General features: G+C 37.5%; 1 protein-coding gene across 2 annotated transcripts in view; it reads right to left on the bottom strand.

Moving 5' to 3' along the window:
* LOC101743890 (beta-1,4-glucuronyltransferase 1) overlaps positions 1-23,555 on the bottom strand; it is an 82,269-nt gene that overhangs the window by 3,309 nt on the left and 55,405 nt on the right. For both annotated transcript variants that reach the window (XM_004928508.5, XM_021349603.2), the window contains 4 exons: positions 4,226-4,385; positions 2,131-2,436; positions 1,559-1,691; positions 679-812 (listed from right to left, as the gene is read on the bottom strand). In XM_004928508.5, coding sequence (XP_004928565.1) covers positions 679-812; positions 1,559-1,691; positions 2,131-2,436; positions 4,226-4,385 — 733 coding nt within the window. The remainder of the gene's footprint in view (positions 1-678; positions 813-1,558; positions 1,692-2,130; positions 2,437-4,225; positions 4,386-23,555) is intronic.

The following is a 23,555-nucleotide window of genomic DNA, read 5'->3' as shown; positions in this document are numbered from 1 at the left end:
AACCGCTGCGTTTATCGACAGTGTGCTTCCAAAGATCTTTTTTGCCACGCACCATCCGGCTTTGAAATGAGCTCCCCTCCACGGTGTTTTCCGAGCGCTATGACATGTCCTTCTTCAAACGAGACTTGCGGAGAGTACTTTATGGTAGGCAGCGGCTTGGCTCTGCCCCTGGAATTGCTGACGTCAATGAGCGACGGTGACCATTTACCATCAGGTGGGCTGTATGCTCGTCTGCCTACAAAGGCAATAAAAAAAAAAGAATACGCAATTTCGAAAAGGGCACATGTCGCATATTTTGTCAAATACGTTTTTTCATATACATGTAGTTTTGAGGCATACCTACACCCGTTTTATAATAATTCTAGTAATTTTTAATTGCTAATTAACATAAAATATATATCTCAAAATATAATATTTAAAATTTTACACTGCTTTAGAAAATAATCAGTTTTTTTTTTCATTTCCTGAACATTTTACATTTTCAGAGATGTGCCCTTTTGCGAAATTGCATATTCAAATAAAGAGAACACGTTGTTTGCCGTGTAAACGGTAAACGAGAGATTGCGACGCTCGCGAGGCAGGCACGTTTAATTTATTTATGGCGAGGCTCGTTTCCGCTGCGCTTAAGCATTCATTAGCTGCACTTATTATGTTATTTTAAATCATTAGTGTCTTTACCTGCGTCATTTTATCCTTTTTGCCTTCCCAGCTGAGTCGTTCGTCGTAATACGGGTCTTGGTGGGTACCAATAAATATCGGTTCCCAGTGAACGTATTTTCCGTGGCGCTTACCGACATGGAACACGTCCATCTCTGGAACGAGCAAATAGTTTCGTTGTGAATGGAAGCGGAAATATATATTTTTATTTGTTTCTAGACTAACAAGTCGCAGGTAATCGGTCGGAGCGAGTTAATAAGTAGCGCTTGTAACAGTTGATTTCGCGATTATGCGGAAAGTTTTGTGATTTTGCAAATTGGCCTTAGAATCTGAAGCCGGCCGTCGTCTGGGTAGTGCGGGTAAGACGCGGTCGTTGAACCATAATACGCAATTAGAATGCCCCATACGACGGCCATGCCCATGCTACAGACGACACAAATAGCGCACGACACTAACAGAAGTGACGTTAATTGTTACTGCACCATAGTTTCTTTACAGATTAAACAAATTTGTGTCTGTTTTTTTTATATTTTTTTTTTGTTTACATTGTCGAATTTGCTCTTTACTATGAATGCTGCCTTGCGATTTGAAACCATAGTTTAATAGAGTACTTAGAACAGAGAATTATACTAAACTAGCGACCCACCCGCCCTCGCTTCGCTTCGTAAACTGTAATTTATTATTGATATATCCACTATTTAATGGATGTTATTATGTATATAAACCTTCCTCATCACTCACTCTATCTATTAAAAAAAACCGCATCAAAATCCGTTGTGTAGTTTTAAAGATTTAAGGATACATAAGGACAGAGAAAGCGACTTTGTTTTATACTATGTAGTGATAGTGATATGTTTTCCAAGGTATTTTGATATTTGAATCAATTTAGGGCGAGTCTTACGATTAGTTTCCGGCGCAGTCATCCATTGCACGCCCTGAGGTATGTTGTGGCAATTGGGACAAACGAATTTGTGGAATGGTATTGCAGTCTTTTTTGCTAGCATACTTTGGAGTTCCACTTTTGTTGATGGCACCTGTAAATATACAGTTTTTATTTTAGTAAATAGCGGTTTTGAGCAACGAATTCTCGGTTTTAACGCCGTCATGGACCATTGTGTCAAAGTAACAGAAATCTTTCAGCGGCACCAATATCAATGTTGATAACCACGGATAAATGATGGGATAGCATTTTATGGTGTCCGGCCGGGCAATCGATAGACTTAAGATTAAGTGGTCTAAAAAGTTGATTTCTTATTTCAGTCAGGTATACACAAGAACAGTATAGGTCGTGCATTCTCTTCGAGAACATTAATGTTGCTTGTGGCAGTTCACACGTTTTTGCACGAAATCGCGAATACTAAAACGGCATGAATTCCTTGAGCACTAAACTTGTTGCTAAGCCGATACGGTATTTCGAGAATTTGTTTTATTTCGTTATATTCACGCGGGCGCAGTATTAAAACGTGAGCTTACTTGAACTTTGGCGTCAACTTCGAAGATGCTTATGGGGAACACTCGAGGATTCGTCGAGTTCAGAGGCTTTTGATTTCTCGCAATCATATTCAAGAATCTGGGCACCAAATTAGGACTAGGATACAGCTCAATATCAGACGGAAGAATGAAGTAAGTTAAGGCAGCGTCTCTGGCGATATTCCTCGCTACGTTTACTGGATACAACAAATTCTTCTGTTTCATGTATGTGGTCGATGAGTTGACCACGTACGGGGGGCTCCCAGTGCAGTTATACGGTGTACTCAGAATTTTATCTGAGTCTGGGATCTGGAATTGTCAATGTGAATAGATTTTAAAAGAAATTAGTGCGATTTAGGTATCGCGAATGATTTTGCTATTACGTATAACACGATTCATGGTAATAATAGCCGGTGATATATATGACTATCATAAAAAAATAAACAAAGGAGACGGAAAATCGTGGGCCAAAAATGTAATAACTTGGAATGTAGTCTAAAAAATTTGTCATATTTTTTTATATAAGAATATAAAAAATCACCTCAATCCTCTTTCTGGGACCGGAGAAAAATGAGAAAGTTAGTTTTTGTCGGTATAACGGTGTGATCGATTTAATTAATCGATTACAGGATTATAAAAAGAAAAACATTGCACTAGGTAATTAATGCAAAGTAATTAAATGAGCGATTTATACTTGTTTTATACAAGTTTGGTATACGCTGGATTTAATTGCGATTATATACATAAATGAAGAAAAAGTCTATTATTACTTAACAAAATAATATGATTATCGATTTAAAATCGATTGTATTTTTGATGACAGCTTTGACAGTAAGCTGACATGACGTTTGTTCATAGATTATACAATTATTTTTTGGCGCTTGTTGGTTTTTTCTGCTCTACTCGTTTTATATCTTCGACGCATTTTGAGTGTGTATCTATCGGGCTGTTTTTATGTTTTCAACAATCACTGGTTTATTATTACGGATTCCAACTCTGCCAGCCTTGTACGACAATTGCTTCTACACTGGACACCGAAGATCGCTCACACGTTTGACTTGAAATTGTTGCATTGGATACTGTTGAAATTATGGATCGCTGTGTGAATTGTGGGATAGCAATTCCATATTTCATATATCATTGATATTCATTCATAATATGACATTTAAAAGATTATCCAATGGATATAATAAACATTTACTTATGCTTAAATAAGTTATCATTCAGCTCTTTTAAAGAGATTGTAACATAACCTAACTTTTACTAAATCTTTATTAACTCGGCTCTCAGATTGAGAAAACTTTTATAATTTTCAGCAAGGTACTGATAAATCTGAATCTATTAATTCATATAAGTTTCATCACGTTACATTCGGGCCCAAAAATGTATGTAATCGTTTCAGTCTCCTTTAGCATCAATTTTATTACATGAAAGTGCACGTTATAAACTAAAGCGCATGTTGTTAGTACTAATGCTGTTTGTATTTTTTTTATTGCTTTAGATGGGTAGCGATCTCAATGCCGATTTGGCGTTAATTGGTATGCCGTTTTGTAACTCTTCTATATAAGGTGCCACCGATGTGTGAATAATTAGAACGAAGAAATTTTGCGTTTCGGTTTGAAGGTTAAGTTGTTTGTTGGACTAATGCTAAGATTTTGATCTTTAGGATCTTCAGTGTTTTGGCTGTAAGGTCAAAATACTGAAGCTATACGTTTGCCCAACTAAGATCTTAAAAACTTTTTTATATTAATACACAAATATTGGTAGAATAATTATAAATTGTATATGCAATCTCCCTTAGAAAGTTTTTTTTATTTTTTTTTATTGCTTAGATGGGTGGAGGAGCTCGCAGCCCACCTGGTGTTCAGTGGTTACTGGAGCCCATAAACATCTGCAACGTAAATGCGCCACCCACCTTGAGATATAAGTTCTACGGTCTCAAGTATTTTACAGTAGTAGTAAGTAGTACAACGGCTGCACCATCCTTCAAACCGAAACGCATTACTGCTTCACGGCAGAAGTAGGCAGGGTGGTGGTACCTACCCGCGTGGACTCACAACAGGTCCTACCACCAGTAGAACAACAGCATAGTACCTACCTTACTAGGAATGTGCTTGTTGGAGAAAAATATGTGAAAAGTGACATATTGCCGAATTAGGTCGTTTCCAAGGCAGTCGCGGAGGTATCTGATGCTGTTCACGGTCGGCGTTACGTCCGCGCCTGGCGCGTGAATGGCGAGACTCACCGGTGCCATCCATCTGTTGAATAAGATTTCGTAAAATAATTTTAAACTAATTGACCCTCGGTAGTCGAAATTCGACTATAATTAATTGAAATTATAAGGTATATTATTATCGTTCTATTTTCAAAGACTATCATACTTCTTTATAGAATTTATTTATAGATTTCTTTATTTCTTTATTATTTACAGATTTTGCAAAGACTACACTATAGAGAAATAATATTAAAAACAAACAATATTCATCTGTTCTCAATTTGCTCACAAACTTTAAACAATAACAAAGGTTGACAATAAGCAAAGAGTTTAAATTATATATCTGTCAAATACATGGCAGTGTGTAATGTTTTTTTTATTGATTTAATGTATTTTTATGCATAATTAAAAAAAATAACATTCTGCACTCCTTTATATTCTCTAAAAGTGTGGGAAATTTCACATTCCTCGTTCGCGTAATTTTCATAAAAAGGGGTACAAAGTTTTTGCTTCACGTATTAATATATATCGTATTAATATATCGACCAGAAACATTAATGCCTGATCTGTATTATTTTGAGCCATGTGGAGCGCACGTTGGCTGTGTAACATGATTCATGTTACAGGAACCACATGACGCGGTTTGGGTTAAGAAAAGATTTTTATAATAATTGAGTGTATTGTGGACTGAAGTTTTTTTTTTTTATTGCTTAGATGTGGGGACGAGCTCACAGCCCACTGGTGTTAAGTGGTTACTGGAGCCCATAGACATATACGACGTAAATGCGCCACCCACCTTGAGATATAAGTTCTAAGGTCTCAAGTATAGATACAACGGCTGCCCCGCCCTTCAAACCAAAACGCATTACTGCTTCACGGCAGAAATAGGCAGGGTGGTGGTACCTACCCGTGCGGACTCACAAGAGGTCCTACCACCAGTAAGAATGAATTAATGCTTGATCCTATGCGATCCTTTGAAGTCGTCGTGGCCTAACGGATAAGACGTCCGATGCATTCGTGTTGAGCGATGCACCGGTGTTCGAATCTCAGGCGGGTACCAATTTTTCTAATGAAATACGTATTCAACAAATGTTCACGATTGACTTCCACGGTGAAGGAATAACATCGTGTAATAAAAATCAAACCCGCAAAATTATAATTTGCGTAATTACTGGTGGTAGGACCTCTTGTGAGTCCGCGCGGGTGGGTACCACCACCCTGCCTATTTCTGCCGCGAAGCAGTAATGCGTTTCGGTTTGAAGGGTGGGGCAGCCGTTGTAACTATACTTGAGACCTTAGAACTTATATCTCAAGGTGGGTGGCGCATTTACGTTGTTGATGTCTATAGACTCCAGTAACCACTTAACACCAGGTCGGCTGTGAGCTCGTCCACTCATCTAGAAAAAAAAAAAAAAAAAAAAAGTCATCTTCTATGATCGGGCGAATGCTATGCACTCGTATCTACCCTCAAAGTTTATGCCGCGCGTCGTAATTACCTAACTCGCACATCATTTGTATTAAGCCTCGCAAAATATCGAAATATTAGTGTAGTGTAGTGTTATTAAAGTTCTTGTTTTGAATAGACACGTATTCTCAATGCTAACACTTTTGATGTTTAAATTATATTCTATTTTGTTTGCTCCAAATTTCACAAGATACGTCTCTTTAACTACATCTAATTATAACAATCTCATGACATTTTCCGACATACTTTAATCTCTATGATAACAAGATAAGTAATTAAATAAATGAGAGGGCTTAAGAAATGTTGTCTTTGTCAATGACAATAAGAAGGTGACTTTCATAAAAAATACAAAACGCTGTTGTTATTAATGTTACAAGTATGATTATTATAAATTCATATAACAAGAGTTTTTTAAGAATGAACGCAGACCAAAATCTATGCAAAAGTAACCTCAAACATTTTACTGGGTATTACATTACATAGTAGCACTAGGGCCCTTTAAGATTAACTTAGCTGATGAAGGATGGAGAGACTAGTGAGTCCACCGTGGTCCAGTGTACTCGAAACACGAGACATTCAGTGAAACGACATCTTAGGCGCGGTTACTTGAATCAATGTATCTGCATCAATATGCATATTTAATACCAGCTGGTTTTAAGGATTGAAGTTTCGGGCTTCTATCTTCTATCTATAGCCAGCACACAAGAAAAAAGATAAGGATATAGCTTACAATTTCTTAGCATCAATGCGCAATGAAATACATTGCTTTTTAGCTTCACTGCACTATCCATAATAATTCTAGAGACCTGTGCAATCAACTAAATATCGTTTTATTCTTTCAGTAATCAATCACTGTCTATATTAAGAAACATGGTCTAGCCCAGTCTTTCCCAAAGTGGGCGATAACGCCCCCTTGTGGGCGCTGTAGGCCTAATGGGGGGCGGTAAAAGACCCAGAAAAAAATGGGGGCGTTCTGTAGAGGCTTGGGAGGCGATTTTAATTTCATCTAGGAGGACTCTTAGACACGACTGAGCTCTCGCTATAGTGGTTTTTAAATAGGTAGAAAAAAATGGGGGCGCTAAAAAATAATTTACTCTCAAAGTGGTCAGTAAACAAAATAAGTTTGGGAGCCACTGGTCTAGTCTCACAGCATCGATGTTTATTTTATCTTACAAAAGCTTCATGCGATGTGCAGATAGTTAGGCAATAGGTTAACTCATTATTTTATCGCAACACAATTTAAATGTCATTATAATGAAGACGACTACCGCAGGTTTCGTAGTTGCTATTGTTCATTTTTAACTATTAAAAATTCGTATAATTGACCAAATTCTATCATTTGGACGTAATTACGTTTAATCAATATATGATACCGCGTAGGGCCGAGGTTGCGTGACAAAGGACATTTACGCCTCTGCCCGTTTCTGGCCTGTGACAGGTTGTTAACATGTCAACAACTGTCAATGGCAACCGGGTTTCTTTTACATCGAAGAAGTGGCTTAGGCCTTATGACCGAGAATAATAAAACATGACAACAATAAGAGAAGACGTGGCTTCGGCCTTTAAAACTACCAAAATTCTCCAATTATTACCAAGAACAAGACCTGGCTGTATGGACTAAAGTCCTTTCTTTGCCTTTCCCATTAGGGATAAATTAATATCATCATCATCATCATCATCGGGTTTTTTTTTGTGACAGCCTTTAAATAAAATAGGTTTAGATCTTCCGTCACTACCCAAAAAATACTCTTTAAAAGAATTGCGACGCGGTGATTTAGTAAGCGCATGTAAGATAATTGTTGAGAAATGGTGAAATTGAGTAAAAATAAAAAAGAATGTGGTTCAAGGAAGTCAGTAGTGCTAACAGCTGATATGATCTATCTGCGATCTTTTGGGTGATTAACCCTAAATAAGTAAGGAATTTCGGACCTTTTTTTTTGCAATGTGTTTTCAAAGATTTCCCTCTATCTTCCCTTACACATTCCCCCACAAGAAACATTTTAAAGAATAATAATAGACGTTATTAATGATGTGGTTTCCGACATAAAAGAGACTAAGGTGCCTGCCACCGGTTTTTGGGTCACGAAATTTAACTTCGCACCGAATCTATGTTTCCGTGTTGTGATATTTCGGAAATATCAATGGGACACGTTTCGTTCTATAACACGTAATAAAAAGAATATGTCGTCAAATTCACGTAACAATGTACGAATTTTATTACGTAATGGAATTGTTTTTTTTTTGTGTTAGAAAAAGTTTCATGTGGATTCATTAGCTAATAAATGAATGTCTTTTTTAATTTTTTTTATTGCCTAGATGTGTGGACGAACTCACAGCCCACCAGGTGTTAAGTGGTTACTGGAACTCATAGACATCTACAACGTAAATGCGCCGCACACTTTGAGATAGAAGTTCTAAGGTCTCAGTATAGTTACAACGGCTGCCCCACCCTTCAAACCGAAACGCATTACTGCTTCACGGCAGAAATAGGCGGGGCGGTGGTACCCGTGCGGACTCACAAGAGGTCCTACCACCAGTGTCTTCATTAAAATGTTATTTTTGTAAATATTTAACCCGAACCTGGCAATATACGAATTTGTTTTTGACGAGTTAATGACCCATCTACATCATTACAGATTTTTTATCAAAATGAACGAGCATATACGTGTTTAACGACATACGTATGCGAATGTTATCGATTACAAGCAGGAAAACGTACATAATTATTTTTACGCAAATTAATAACTGTAATCACTAGGGGACTGAAGCTATTTCGTTCTCCAATTAAATTGCTCATTTTGTTTTGTATAAACATGAGCCTACATAGTAATATAATTAGTTTTCGTACTTCGTACGCAGACGGATATCGAGCGAAGTGGAAAGTTTAATCGGAAGGGTGCGTCGCTCTGCCAACCAATGTCTATGCTTCGTTCACACGTCTCACAGACTATTATTTTGTTGTAAAATTGATATAGTAAATCTCGCAGACATATGTTTGTGTTTTATTTATTTATTTTTTATTGCTTAAATGGGTGGACGAGCTCACAGCCCACCTGGTGTTAAGAGTGGTTACTGGAGCCCATAGATATCCACAACGTAAATACCTGTCCTGGTGAAACTGGAAAGGCCACCAGTAATCCTTCAATCATAAAAAAAAAAAAACAATGTAAATGCGCCACTCACCTTGAGACATAAGTTCTAAGGTCTCAGTATAGTTACAACAGCTGCCCCACCCTTCAAACCGAAACGCATTACTGCTTCACGACAGAAATAGGCAGGGCGGTGGTACCTACCCGCGCGGACTCACACGAGGTCCTACCATTAGTCTCACATTTCCATTCACAATAATCGACGTTAATCTAATTTTAACCATAAGTCTATTTTAATATTTATCCTTAACGTTATCCTCCCAACACAGATCTACCACCACCCTTCCTATTTCTGCCGTGAAGCAGTAATGCGTTTCGATTTGAAGGGCGGGGCAGCCGTTGTAACTATACTTGAGACCTTGCAACTGATATCTCAAGGTGGGTGGCGCATTTACGTTGCAGATGTCTATGGGCGCCGGTAACCACTTAACACCAGGTGGGCTGTGAGCTCGTCCACTTATGTAAGCAATAAAAAAAACAAAAAAAAAATAAAGATCGAAAATTTTATTTGTATAAAAACACTTCATTTAAGGACTGGAAAGTTTGTATTGCGAACAACTTGTAACTTATTGTTGGCTTGGTTTAAGCTGTCTGTCTTCTTGGCGTATTGAAACACTTCAATATTAATTTTGCGTTATAACACAAGTATAATTGTTTGTAAGAACCGTTGTTAGTTAATATTGTTTTTAGAATTACAATCTTAGCGTGGACCGCATCGCGAGTCCCATCTAACTCTAAATAAATTACAGACTAAAAATATTTATGTACCATTTTGACAGATACGCAGACAACACTTTATTTATCTTTATTGTCATCGCGATACACGTTAAAAGTGATATGTATTCAAGAGAAGTTGTAATGCGACCGTTAAAAACACATTCGGTGTGTATTGGGTCTAGTTTAAAGAGGCTTTCAACTTGAGCGATGTAAATGAGCCTTGATTTTAAATGTATGGGTGTTTAAGGCAACTCCATTTTATACCCCACTAGCGGCCCGCTCCGGCTCCGCTCGGGTCTTTAACAAAAATTTCAACGACATTTGAGGTTGTTTTTTTTTTTAATTAAAAGAATACTTATTGCGGCATAACTATAATAGTTAGACATATGCTGTCGCGATACTTTTTGTAAGTAATAATGTATTCTACAAAGTCGTAGTACATGATTTTATTCTATCATCAATAGTTTTCGCAGGGCACGAGATGTAAAGAATATTTTAGGCAATTTTTTACACCTTGGGTTACATTGGAGTTTTAGTAAGGATCGCTGATTTTTTTCAAAAAATATTATAGCCTATGTCACTCGGGAATAGTTTAGCTTCCAAACGGAGAAAGAATTTTTCAAATCGGTTCAGGAGCCTATTCAATACAAACAAACAAATCTTTCCTCTTTATAATATTAGTATAGGTAGCGTGTTATCAACGTTACGGTATAATATATTTTCTTATTTTATCATGAAACAAACGACAATATACTGACATCCAAATGTTAGTATAATAGTAGGTATATATACAGTCAAACCTGGGTAAGTGAGAACTGGATAAGTGAGAAAACTCTATAAGTGAGAGTAATAGCCCGGACCCGTCATTTTTAGCTCCTAAAACCTCTATTAGCGAGAGACAGAAACCTCTGTAAGCGAGAGTCGTTTTTTCCCTCATGGACCTCCGTAAGTGAGACTGCTACTTATCTATACCTCTATAAGCGACAGTCGAGCTTTATTTATTTATAATAATATTATTTAGGAGGAACAAATGACAAAACAAATTACAAATTTAACATCTGCTATTTTATGACCCATTCTTAAATTTCATGGAACTTTTAACATTGTTTTTGTATTGGTTTCTCGTCAATATAGAACCTATTCTATTTCGTAGAACTAAATAACGTTGTTATTTTATCGCATTCTTTTCGAATGGACACGTGTGCCTCTGTACCGTCCTGTTTTTCGGACTTATTCAGTTTATCGTTAATCAATTGCGAGGGAAAAATCTGTTCTGCATCATGTCAAAACGGAAAATTAAAGTACTGTCATTAAGTGATAAACTTAAAATAGTAAATGCGTTTGAATCTGGAAAATCGCGAAATGAAATTCAGAGGGAGCATTAGCGAGAAACTCGGGTTAGTGAGAAACCTCTATAAGCGAGAATGAGATTGTGCTCCCTTGAACTCTCGCTTATCCAGGTTTGACTGTATATATAATAGATATAAAAGGTCTTTCGTTGCGTATTGGACATATGACATTATCACATATTTGTCGATCTTTGTCTTTCATTGTAATAAGAAACATTGTTTTTTTTATTATTATAGGTATCTGAGAAATCAAAATGAAAGCATTTTCAGAATTTCACAAAAATAAGACTACTCAAGCTTCAAACACATAAACACAAAATATTTATCAAGTTTAATAAAAGCTAATAAAACAACGAGTAAACGTGTTAATAATAAAAATGTTACAACAAAAAAGGCTCATACGCAAAAAAATATTTAATAATTAAGTTCAGAATAATTATTTGTTTTCAGCACGGTACACACAGATTCACCTGTTTTCTTTTATGGCATTTCCTTTGAAGAGCCAATTATTCGTCATCACATAAAAGTTAATAAGATAAAATAAGCAATAAAAAGCAGTCACATTTATTAATAGTATATAAGAAATATTTTAATTATTACATTTTTATCAGATTACAGGATTTTAATTGAATTATATCTTTGGTTTGATTGAATAGTCGCTCCTAAAGTTTATAAGTTCAATTATTATCATTAAAATTAGGAAAGTTTTCAATCGTTGTGTTGTTATTGCACGTGCTTAGGTTTATATTTAAGCAAAACATTTGATTAGGGCACATTCGTCTGACTCCTGGCATCTTGAAGTGAAGACGAAGGCGCCTGCGGGCGTGTTGAGGAAATTGCATCAGATGATCAATACAAACAATTTGCAGGAATGAGACAAAACGTTCATATTTATCATAATGAAGTCTCAAATGAAGTATCTGAACTCAACATGATACGATAAATATAAAATGTTAAATTTGATACTTGATTTTACAATTCGAATTTATCCGATTTTTCATACGTCACAAACAAGAATCCCAGAACGACTCCACTTGAAATTGGATCACATTAATCATTATACGCGATTGCATTATAAGTATTATTGTACGTCGTCAATGCTTTTTATTGTTAATATTTGTAATAATAGAATGCTAATATATAGAAAGAATATATATATATATATATATACCAAAGACGAATGAAGTAAAAGAAACAATAAAAAAAAAGAAGGGAAAAATTCTTCTCTATGGCACTGCAATGGATGGAGACATAACCCAAGGAGAGTTGACGTCAAGCAGGTGGTCAGTCGTAAAACTCAAGGCAAATTCCTAAACAGCATGTTATGAGGAAATTTTGCGCCTACCGCACATAATGTGCACATAATGGGCAGGAAGAAGAAGACGTTGTCAGTGGTTTTTTTATTGTGGGGACAAAGTTGACTATAGTCTTGCTCGTGATGAAATCAAATCGAATCAAAAAAAATTTATTCAACATAAATGAAAGTACATACTTGTTGAACGTCAAAAAAACTACCGCCAATTCCAAGAACTAGTCTCCGTCCCGTAGTGGGATGTAATGGGGCAAATTAACACCACACTGTCTCAAATGCCAACCCTACCTGCACGTGGTGCATCCTGCTGATTGACGAACAGGGCTCTGGTGACCGATAGATGGCGGAATAACCATCAACGAAAACCACCGGTGCGGAAATCTCCTGGCCGGTAACGGGCAGCAGCATTACCGGTGCAAGGCACCGAGCACTGCGATCGCCAACCCGCCTGCCAAGCGTGGCGATTACGGCATAACCCCCCTTATGGCAGCTACAAATAAAAAACGGCCCCCAGTTCCCGGCAGCTTTACTATCCCTGGCTACGGTAGCAGTCATGGTAACGGTAAGGCAGGGGGTGCGAAGAATCCCCGGGCTACGGACAGCTACCACCAAATGACCCTGGCGACTCTCAATACCCGGACCCTGCGGCTTGACGAACATATTGAGGAACTGGAAGCGGAATTAGGAAGGATACGATGGCACGTACTAGGGTTGTGCGAAGTCCGAAGACAGGGGGAGGACGTCATAACTCTGGACTCAGGCCACCTATTCTACTTCCGGGAAGGAGACCAACCTGGACAAGGTGGAGTTGGATTTCTCGTCAATAAAATCCTCACGGACAACATTATAGAGGTATCCAGTGTGTCGACACGGGTAGCGTATCTCGTAATTAAGCTCACCGAAAAGTACTCTCTTAAGGTGGTGCAAGTATACGCACCGACTTCGTCATACTCGGATGACGATGTGGAGATTGTGTACGACGATATCACCAGGGCTCTGCACGATACCACAAAAGCCCACTTCAATGTTGTCATGGGAGATTTTAACGCTAAAGTGGGAGTACAGACTTGCGACGAATCGGTGCTAGGATCCTTCGGTTATGGATGTAGGAACCACAGGGGGCAAATGCTAGTCAACTTCCTTCAGCGTGAGAGGCTCTTTCTAATGAACTCGTTCTTTAAAAAGAAGCCACAAAGGAAGTGGACTTGGCTAAGCCCCGACACTGTGACGAAAAACGAGATAGACTTTATTATGACGGACAAGAAGCATATATTCAGGGATGTCTCTGTGATCAGCAGGTTCAATACCGGTAGTGATCACCGACTTGTCAGAGGTACACTGAATATGGACTTCAAGTTAGAACGCACTCGTCTAATAAAGTCTACGCTTCGACCCAGCCTACATAACATGGCTGTAGATCCGGAGCAATTCCAGCTAGATCTCCACAACCGATTCGCTGCCTTGGAAACCACCACAGACGTAGACGAGGCCTTAGATGGCGTGGTGAGGACACTGAGACAGGAGGGACAGAGACTGTGTCCAAAGGGTCGTACAGGCAGAACATCAAAGTTATCATCCGAGACTCTCCGGCTAATGGAAGAAAGGCGAGAAAACACACAGGCCACACAATCAGAGAAGGTGGCTCTTAATAAGAAAATCAGGACGCTGGTACGACGCGATCTCTGACGGTACAATACTCAGCGGATCAATGACGCAATCGAGCAAAACCGAGGAGCCAAGGTGTTCGTGCAGCCTCTTGGTAAAAGCCACCTTACAAAACTGACCAAAAAGGATGGCCAAATTCTCGCCTCCAAACCGGAGATTCTCAAGGAACTTGAGGACTTCTACGGAGGCCTCTATACTTCCAAAGCAACTAAGCCTGTCTCCGACCCAGCAGATGTCCGAGCCACACTGTCCCGCCACTACACCGACGAGCTGCCACAGATTAGTGTAGACGAGATCGGGATGGCTCTTGAAAATCTTAAAAACGGAAAGGCCCCGGGGGAGGATGGTGTTACTTCTGAGCTCTTGAAAGCAGGAGGTCTTCCTGTTATTAGGGAGCTCCAGAAGCTCTTCAACACTGTCCTCTTTACCGGTAAAACTCCAAGGGCGTGGAGCAGGAGCATAGTTGTCCTTTTCTTTAAGAAAGGAGATAAAACACTTTTAAAGAATTATCGCCCCATCTCGCTCCTGAGCCACGTCTACAAATTGTTTTCAAGAGTCATAACGAATCGTCTTGCTCAGAGACTTGACGACTTCCAGCCTCCGGAACAGGCAGGATTCCGAAGAGGATTTGGTACCGTGGACCACATTCACACAGTTCGGCAGATTATACAGAAGACTGAAGAGTACTGAAGAGTACTGCTGTATCTGCCACTATGTCTGGCGTTTGTGGACTACGAGAAAGCCTTTGACTCGATCGAGACCTGGGCTGTTCTGGAATCTTTGCAGCGGTGTCAAGCTGACTGGCGATACATCGATGCACTAAGATGCCTGTACGATGCCGCTACAATGACCGTCCAAGTACAGAAAGACCAGACGAGACCAATCCAGTTGCGCAGAGGAGTAAGACAGGGGGATATTATATCCCCGAAACTGTTTACAAACGCACTGGAGCACGTTTTCAAGACTCTGGACTGGAACGGACGCGGCATTAACATAAACGGCGACTACATCTCACATCTTCGCTTTGCCGATGATATCGTCATCATGGCGGAATCGCTGCAGGACTTACAAGAAATGGTGCACAGCCTTAATGCTGCATCCCGACGGGTTGGCCTCGGAATGAACTTGGATAAAACCAAGGTAATGTTTAACGGAAACGTCATTCCGAGACCAATCGATGTTGGCGGTACACCTCTCGAAGTTGTTCAAGAGTATGTCTACCTGGGACAGACCCTACAACTAGGTAGAAACAACTTTGAGAAGGAAGTGACCAGAAGGATTCAGTTGGGCTGGGCAGCGTTCGGGAAGCTTCGTCAGGTCTTTTCGTCGCCCATACCACAATGTCTGAAGACAAAGGTCTATAATCAGTGCGTCCTACCCGTGCTTACCTACGGAGCCGAAACGTGGACACTGACTGTGCGACTAGTCCACCAATTAAAAGTTACTCAGCGAGCTATGGAGCGAGCTATGCTCGGTTTGTCATTGCGAGACCGAATACGCAATGAGGTCATTCGGGCAAAAACCAAAGTGATCGATATAGCTCGCAGAGTTAGTAAGCTGAAGTGGCAGTGGGCTGGTCACATATGTCGCAGAACCGATAACCGTTGGGGTAGACGTGTTCTGGAGTGGAGACCGCGAACCGGCAAACGTAGTGTGGGACGCCCTCCTGCTAGATGGAGCGACGACCTGCGCAAGGCAGCTGGCAGTAACTGGATGCGTAAAACCGAAGATCGGGTTCAGTGGCAAGCTTTGGGGGAGGCCTATGTCCAGCAGTGGACTGCCGCAGGCTGATGATGAGTCTCCGTCCTGAGAAGAATTGGCAAGAATATCAGCGGGCATGTCTTTTTTTTTTTTAATATTACATTATTTTTTTAAAAATTAGATTATTTTTTAAATATTCATTTTTACAATGAGTATTATAACATAACAATTATTGCAATATTGAAATGCTCGGAGCGAGCAACTCATTCCCACTTTGTGCAATCTTCTAGATAATCATTGACTTTATAGTAAGCTTTATTGCACAGATGTTCTTTAATACTTTAAACTCCTCAGAGCAAAGTAATGAAGTTAAATTAACACGAAATAATCTGCATTTAGTTCACACGGCGACATCGCGTGATAGCGACCGTGAGATCGATTTAATTTACACCAACAATATTCTATGTTTCTTAGTAACATTACTAATATGTATTAATGAGAGTACTGTTAATGAGTTCGTTTTGTACTACTAAACACAATGGGTGATATAAAATAATTATGTGTTTATTATCTGAACTAATTTTAGTTACGAGTGTTGTTTGTAAATTGATTAGAGCTGAAAACTTATCAGCATTCACGTATTAGGAAAATTTAAATATTTTATTTGAAACAAAAACCTAGAATAAAAAAAAATGGATATAAAAATAAAAGGCAAGTTCGTCAGATTCAGTGAGATAACGCCTCTTGATCCAAGGTTATGGGGCCTATTTAAGACTTGGTGATATTATTGTGAGTATTAGGTAGGGCTGATCTCCAGAGGGCAGTAATCAATCAAGATTTTTTGTTTTTCACAACCGATTTATTGAGGATCGATTTAGCTGTCTCTAATCAATGCTATAAGGTTAATTACATATTTATTTATTTATTTATTTATAACTTCATATAATAGAAAGTATAAAGGCGAACTTATGCCATAGGCATTCTCTAACAGTCTACCTTAGGGGAGTGCAGAGATGAACCTTGGTAGGTGTAGTGTGAAGGTGATATTACTTAAACATATGTGTATATGTAACATACATAATATTTATAGATACGAATACTCGTACTTAAAGAAATACATTTACATATCATAAATATATACATATAAAAACATATATAAACAAATATTTAATTATGATAGAATCGCTGGGCACGGCTACAACGTAATTGATTTGAAATCAATCTTTTATGTCTGACACAATAACATTCCATTTTTCAAAACGGTACCATCGAAAATTGCTGTAATTGTTATCAACTCTCTGACCACCAATGTTACGTCAGAATCGAGACGTGAGAGTGAAATGATATAAAAAGGTAAACGTATGACAAATATCCGTTGAAAATCAATAACTATCCAAGTCATTTTCTGTTCACATGAGAGTCAAGCTTTGCTAGTTTTCAAATTAGACTGCCGCAGCTTCAGTTCATCGAACAAATTAACGTTCAAGACAACGAAATATCTGATACCTAGCTAGTCGTAGTGGTAGTAATAATGGAAGTGTCATGACCTATCTTCTAATTAAATCTTTCCAGTTATTACCATTCAGAACTTTATTACATATACATAGGTTTAAGAAAACTATTAAAGAACATCTGTGCAATAAAGCTTACTATAAAGTCAATGATTATCTAGAAGATTGCACAAAGTGGGAATGAGTTCCTCGCTCCGGGCATTTCAATATTGTGGTAATTGTTACGTTACAATACTCATTGTAAAATCTTCATATTTAAAAAAAATCTAATATTAAAAAATAAATAAATAATAATTTCATATTTAAAAAAAAAAGACATGCCCTCTGAGTTTCTTGCCAATTCTTCTCAGGAAGGAGGCTAGTTCTTGGGAATTGGCGGTAGTTCTTTTGACGTTCAACAAGTATGTACTTTCATTTATGTTGAATAAAATTTTTTTGATATGATTTGATTTGATTTGATTAATACTACGAATAGGCTTACGATTGGCAATTAATTACATTAAAGAAAATTGTAATGGTAAATTGAACACGGGAACATGCTACCTACATGAACAAACTTGATAAGATGACACGAATACGAATGTTCAGGTCAAGTTTATATTTGTTCAATAGCAACATTTCAAACATAGGCCGATGTTAAAGCCGCATTGTAACGCTAGTTCAAGAGCGAATGAGTTAAAGTTATCTTGCGAGTCAACTTGCCGGCTTGCTGGCATCTGTTAATGGGCTATTAAGTGACATCTTCATTGAAGTTAATAACGAGGTGTTAACGTGTGTAAATATTTGTTACGGCATGTCGTGTCTTCGTGTAGTGCTAACGTCAGAAGTTTGCTCTGTTCGTAATAAAAATGGTGTTTGTTTGAATAACAGAACAAATTATAATTTTGAATTACGTTACTACGAGTATTTTAAATATAGCTTAAGTAGGTAGGTACGTGCTTGTTTAGTCATTTGTTTCCGAATGTAAATTTTTATGAAAATTGTCAATTATTGAATCGATTCCGAAACATAAATATAATGTAGAAAAACATTTAGACGTACCATTAATATTTCAAATCAAATCAAATCAAATCAAAAAAGTTTTATTCAACATAAATGAAAGTACATACTTGTTGAACGTCAAAAGAACTACCGCCAATTCACAAGAATTAGCCTCCGTCCTGAGAAGAATTGGCAAGAAACTCAGCGGGCATGTCTTTTTTTTTTTTTTTTTTAAGAAATTTTAGATTTCAAATGTAGTTTCTCAAAAAAATATTTTTTTCTTATGTTATGCGCATACAATAATCGATTTGATTTTTAAAGTTTATTCACCACAACATAGGCAGTTTATAAAATCGTTAATCAGGTCTGTTAGTTTGCATCAAATTTCGGAAGAATTCGGCTTCTAGCAATTGAATGACTTGTAGAATTGGGATATTCTAAATCACTAGGATATTCTAAATGCTGTTGTTTAGTTTAAATTTTGAAAGTCTCAGTTTTCTAGAGCTTTCAAGGAACACCACAGCTATCATAGTCAATCGCGCCCTGTTATAGTGGTAAATTAATTAATATTACGGAATATATTTATACAAAACATTATTCCGTAATTGAATCATCATAAAATTATGCTGCTGTGCCCATTTTAATTATCCGTTTTATTTTATTTACGCGTATACTTGAACATAGCATTTAATTGATAATTTTCTTGGACACTTCAATTAATATTCATCGATTATATCTTGCTACTCGACGCTACTTTTAATTATTGTAAACACATTTAACACACGTGTTCCGTTTATTAATTGTATATTTAAATTTAGATTATGATTTATATCACAGTCATTGTTATCACAGGAATTTTTAGGACCTGTTTTAAATACTTCGCAACCGATCACGAGCTTCAGGATTAGCTGTTTTTAGGTGGAACTTTAAGTAGGGAGTCAAATTATCCATGAATTACGTATTATGTACACGTATTATTATGTATTTATATTCATTTGAGTGGTTAGCATTACCCTTCAAATTTATTTGCCCCCTTTATCCTTTATATGTTTAGAAGCATGCAATATCTTAAAGTAGGTATGTCTAGTGTTGTGTTCTGTCACGCTGATGCAGTTTAGCTTAGAAAATGAAATGTCAGTGCTTGCCTTGATTGCGAGATTTATAAATATAAGGTTTATTTAAAAATTAGAAGAAATTTTTACATAAGAAAAAATTATAATCACACAAACTCTTTTCGGCTAAAATTTTTTTTGTTCTTTTTTTATGCGGTTTAAGTTTTATTTTATTTGCGCTTTCCGAAGAGTCCTATAATGTTATGCTGTTACATTCAATAACGCTAGTTATACGAGTAGGTACATCGCAATACCCATGGGAGCGGTAATTCGATGGGGCTTGATGTGATCGATAGAAAGGATTGCGAGCGAGTGATGGATGGGGTTCTATCCCCAATATCCGAACGCACTCGACAGAACTTTCCAATCCCCATAGGAATTAAGTGACTAAGCGTTTTCAAAGACGCGATGCCAGTAACAAACTATACATTCTACTAATAGAATGAAGTTCTATGCGAATGAATGCGTTCAGAATGTAGTAGTCACCTTTATGACTTTGACTAGTACTTCTCAATTACGATTACCCTCGATTAAATATGAATTATTTTAAATAAAATTATAATAATTTCTTGCTTGCTTGATATAAGCACACTAAAACGACTATTTATCGTATGAAGTGAGGCGATCTCGCGCTGTCGCAATTAGTAAATGGAATTCTCGCAAACCATAAATATAATTTCATGTTCAAGTGCTCGACCTACATGTGTGACCGCAGTCGCTATGCGGCTAACAGTACAGCGATGGTGATTCCGTAATGGGAGGCTGCACCGGCTCATCTGGGTTGACCGCAAGGTCTCACGCGAGCGAAGACGACAGACTCGCGTGGCCTGCTAGACTTCTTTATTAATACAACAAAGTGCAATCATAAATCGAATCACAGGATAATTATCTATATACATAAAAAGGAATTGCTGTTCGTTAATCTCGCTAAAACTCGAGAATGGCTGAACCAGTTTGGCTAATTTTGATCTTGAATTATTTGTGGAATTACAGAGAAGGTTTAAAAGGTAGATAAATATGAAAATACTCGGAATTAAATATAAATAAGAATTTTGTTTTTTCTTTGATGTGTCCTCCGTCGGACGGATTCCTTTTGTTTGTTTTAAGTTTATTTTATACAAAAGTTTAGGTATTTTATTTATCGATTGAGGCACTACGAAGTCTGCCGGGTCAGCTAGTTAAAATTAAAAACTTATTCAGTCAGCTAGAACGGCACCGTCAATAATTATTTCGTACAATGAAATAATTCGGTCAATGAATTTTTGCGTTGTCGCACGCTTAATCGCATTTGCAGTGAAACATGCAAGCCGCGTGCATTTGACGGTAAATCTACAGTTAGTCTCTCTTCTTACACGTTTGTAAATTCTTCGTTTTTTAAAACATTTTTTTTCCTACCTAAGCTGATAGCCTTGAGAGGCTATATCAGCGTCGCCTAAACTAGTAGGTGAGCTCACGGGGCTCAAACCTGATGACGTTGCTAACACGAACCCTAGCAGCAAGAGCCGTGCTTCGCAGAATCTACCACCGGATTGGAAACGCGACCCACCGAGAAGATCCGGCGAGAAATAGTACAGTGCAATCGAAGTGGACGATACCGGTAATTTTGAGAGTTTAACAACGGCTTCCTCCACTCTAAAATCAATCATATCTGAGGTTTGGTTGCATAGTTAGTAATCAGTAGCGGAATGTACAACGGTCGTTCCAGATTGAGTTCATTAAAATAAAATATGGCTAGTAGGTACTTCAAATTCGTGGCGTCTTGTGTTCATTACTCAATGTCGGAGCTCACGCAAACCGCTCCTTAGTGGCGGTTCGTTCCTCGTCCCTTGTAAATTGACATGGTATCTATTCAATTATAACAATTGCATGCAGTTTGTCGTACCTTGTCATTATATCCGGTAACGTGATTGAGAGAATATACAGATTATCATGTTTTGCATTGAATTCGAAATGTTACCATGCTTACAAGGAAATCGAAGTTATTAAGGCGATCTGGCGATTTACTGGTGGTAAGACCTCTTGTGAGTCCGCGCGGGTAGGTACCACCAACCTGCTTATTTCTGCCGTGAAGCAGTAATGCGTTTCGGTTTGAAGGATGGGGCAGCCGTTGTAACTATACTGAGACCTGAGAACTTATGTCTCAAGGTGGGTGGCGCATTTACGTCGTAGATGTCTATGGGCTCCAGTAACCACTTAACACCAGGTGGGCTGTGAGTAAATCTAAGCATTAAAAAAAATTCAAAAAGATCTTATGTCAGCAAAGTTCCTTTCACTGCTAGCGTCCGAATATTGCATACTTACGACGCCATATTTGTTTGATAATGAACGTACTGTTGTCGAATTAATTCCTTAACGAAAAACAAAGTCATTTGTTTAATCCAAAGTCGCCGCGCCGTATTTAATTGTTCGAAACAAGCTGAATGCACGCTGTGGGTCTTTGAACCAGTTTAATTCGCTTCCTATTTAATTGCGTTGTAGTAATCTATGTCAACAATGCGCAATTATGTTAATTTTTAACGAATTGTGATATTTTTTGTAAGACATTTGTATATCGTTCAATTGCAACAATAAACAACGGATTAAAATCATTTGCTAAATTATGTATCTTTAACATCTTGTGATCAGAATTTGATTATAATCTTAGGAAATAACTCTGCTATTATAGACGTCCTTAGATGCTCTAAATTTTTTTTTATGAAACAACTATAGCGGTTTGCTATCAAAGACAAGGTATTTGGTAGAATCCCTGAATCTTGCTAGGGATATTTTTAAGATAAGTTTGTTTGTATACAATCCGGATCTGGGTCGACGGTCTATCGAGCCAATTCATTAGGTCGGTAGAAGATCTTTCATAATTCTTCGTCTTTTCGCGATTGCAATACGATTTTTCCAAAACCTTTTTTACACCTAAATTAAAATAACTATTCTCTCGTAACTAAAAGAACATATCGAGGGGTGAAAGGTCATTCGGTTTAAGCGACATTTTTGCAACTTTACAGCAGAACCATTTAAAGTTTAATATTTCGAAAAAATATCATAACAAAAAGCTTCTTCAGCTATTTGAATGGGGTAAACTTAATTGAAGCTCAATTAAAAACATCGAATTGTTGATTCTATTACCAAATAAAATAGACCTTTAATTACAGATAAATTTCACGTATTAACTGTCGCGTTTTTACTGGTGGTAGGACCTCTTGTGAATCCGCGCGGGTAGGTACCACCGCCCCGCCTATTTCTGCCGTGAAGCAGTAATGTGTTTCGGTTTGAAGGGTGGGGCAGCCGTTGTAGCTATGGGTACTGAGACTTTAGAACTTGTATCTCAAGGTGGGTGGCGCGTCTGCGTTGTAGATGTCTATGGGCTCCAGTAACCACTTAACATCAGGTGGGCTGTGAGCTCGTCCACCCATCTAAGCAATAAAAAAAAAGCCTTTCACCCTTCGATATGGTGATGGTGATATTTACTTATAATTACTATGAAATCGCTGTCTATTTACTTTTCAATAACTTTCTCAATAAGCAAACATGGAGTTAAAAGTAATTGCCTAATACTGTACATAGCTCTGAGAGATTTCATAAAAATTCTTTAAGTAAACAAGAAAAGTGGACAAATATTGTGTAAAAGTTAAACCAATATGCGTACGGATTATGCAATGTTTTCATTTTCATTTGGTCGGTAGCGGCCGTCTTAATAAAACGAAATACATTTTGAAAAGTTGGGTTCCGTAGGTTGTTGATCTTAAACAAAAAGAGCTTCAATAAAGTTTAAAGCCGAAAAATAAAACTGAGCCAAGCCCAAGTATAAGGGCACGACCTATATAATTCGATATCAATATTAAACCAAACAACTTTAATAAAAATTGTGGCTCTATATTCGTTGAACAAATGTGGCTATTATCATTGTTATTGTTGAAATTAAAATTAAATTCCAAATTAATGAAACAGTGCAGATATGTATGTATCTTTAATCGCTTCGACCAAAGGTGCATTACGTCTATTACTTTAATGTTTAAACCGAGATTGAGGATGATTCCTCCCAGATTCTTGGTTGTTTCAATGGTGGTTTAGAAAAGATTGCTTTTTGCAATGAGACCACCCATTTATTTTGCATTTAATGTTGTTTGCTGTAGTAACGTTTGTAGGTACAATTGAAGTTTTTTTAATATAGAGATTAGTAAATAATTTACAAACCTTATGAGTTATTTTGAAATAGTTTTAATGTAATATAATAATAAAGTTGAATGATGTAATTAG

This window comes from Bombyx mori, chromosome 15 (assembly GCF_030269925.1).
Source record: "Bombyx mori chromosome 15, ASM3026992v2".
NCBI classification, from domain to species: Eukaryota; Metazoa; Arthropoda; class Insecta; order Lepidoptera; family Bombycidae; genus Bombyx; species Bombyx mori.
This window is presented reverse-complemented; position numbering and strand designations above follow the sequence as displayed.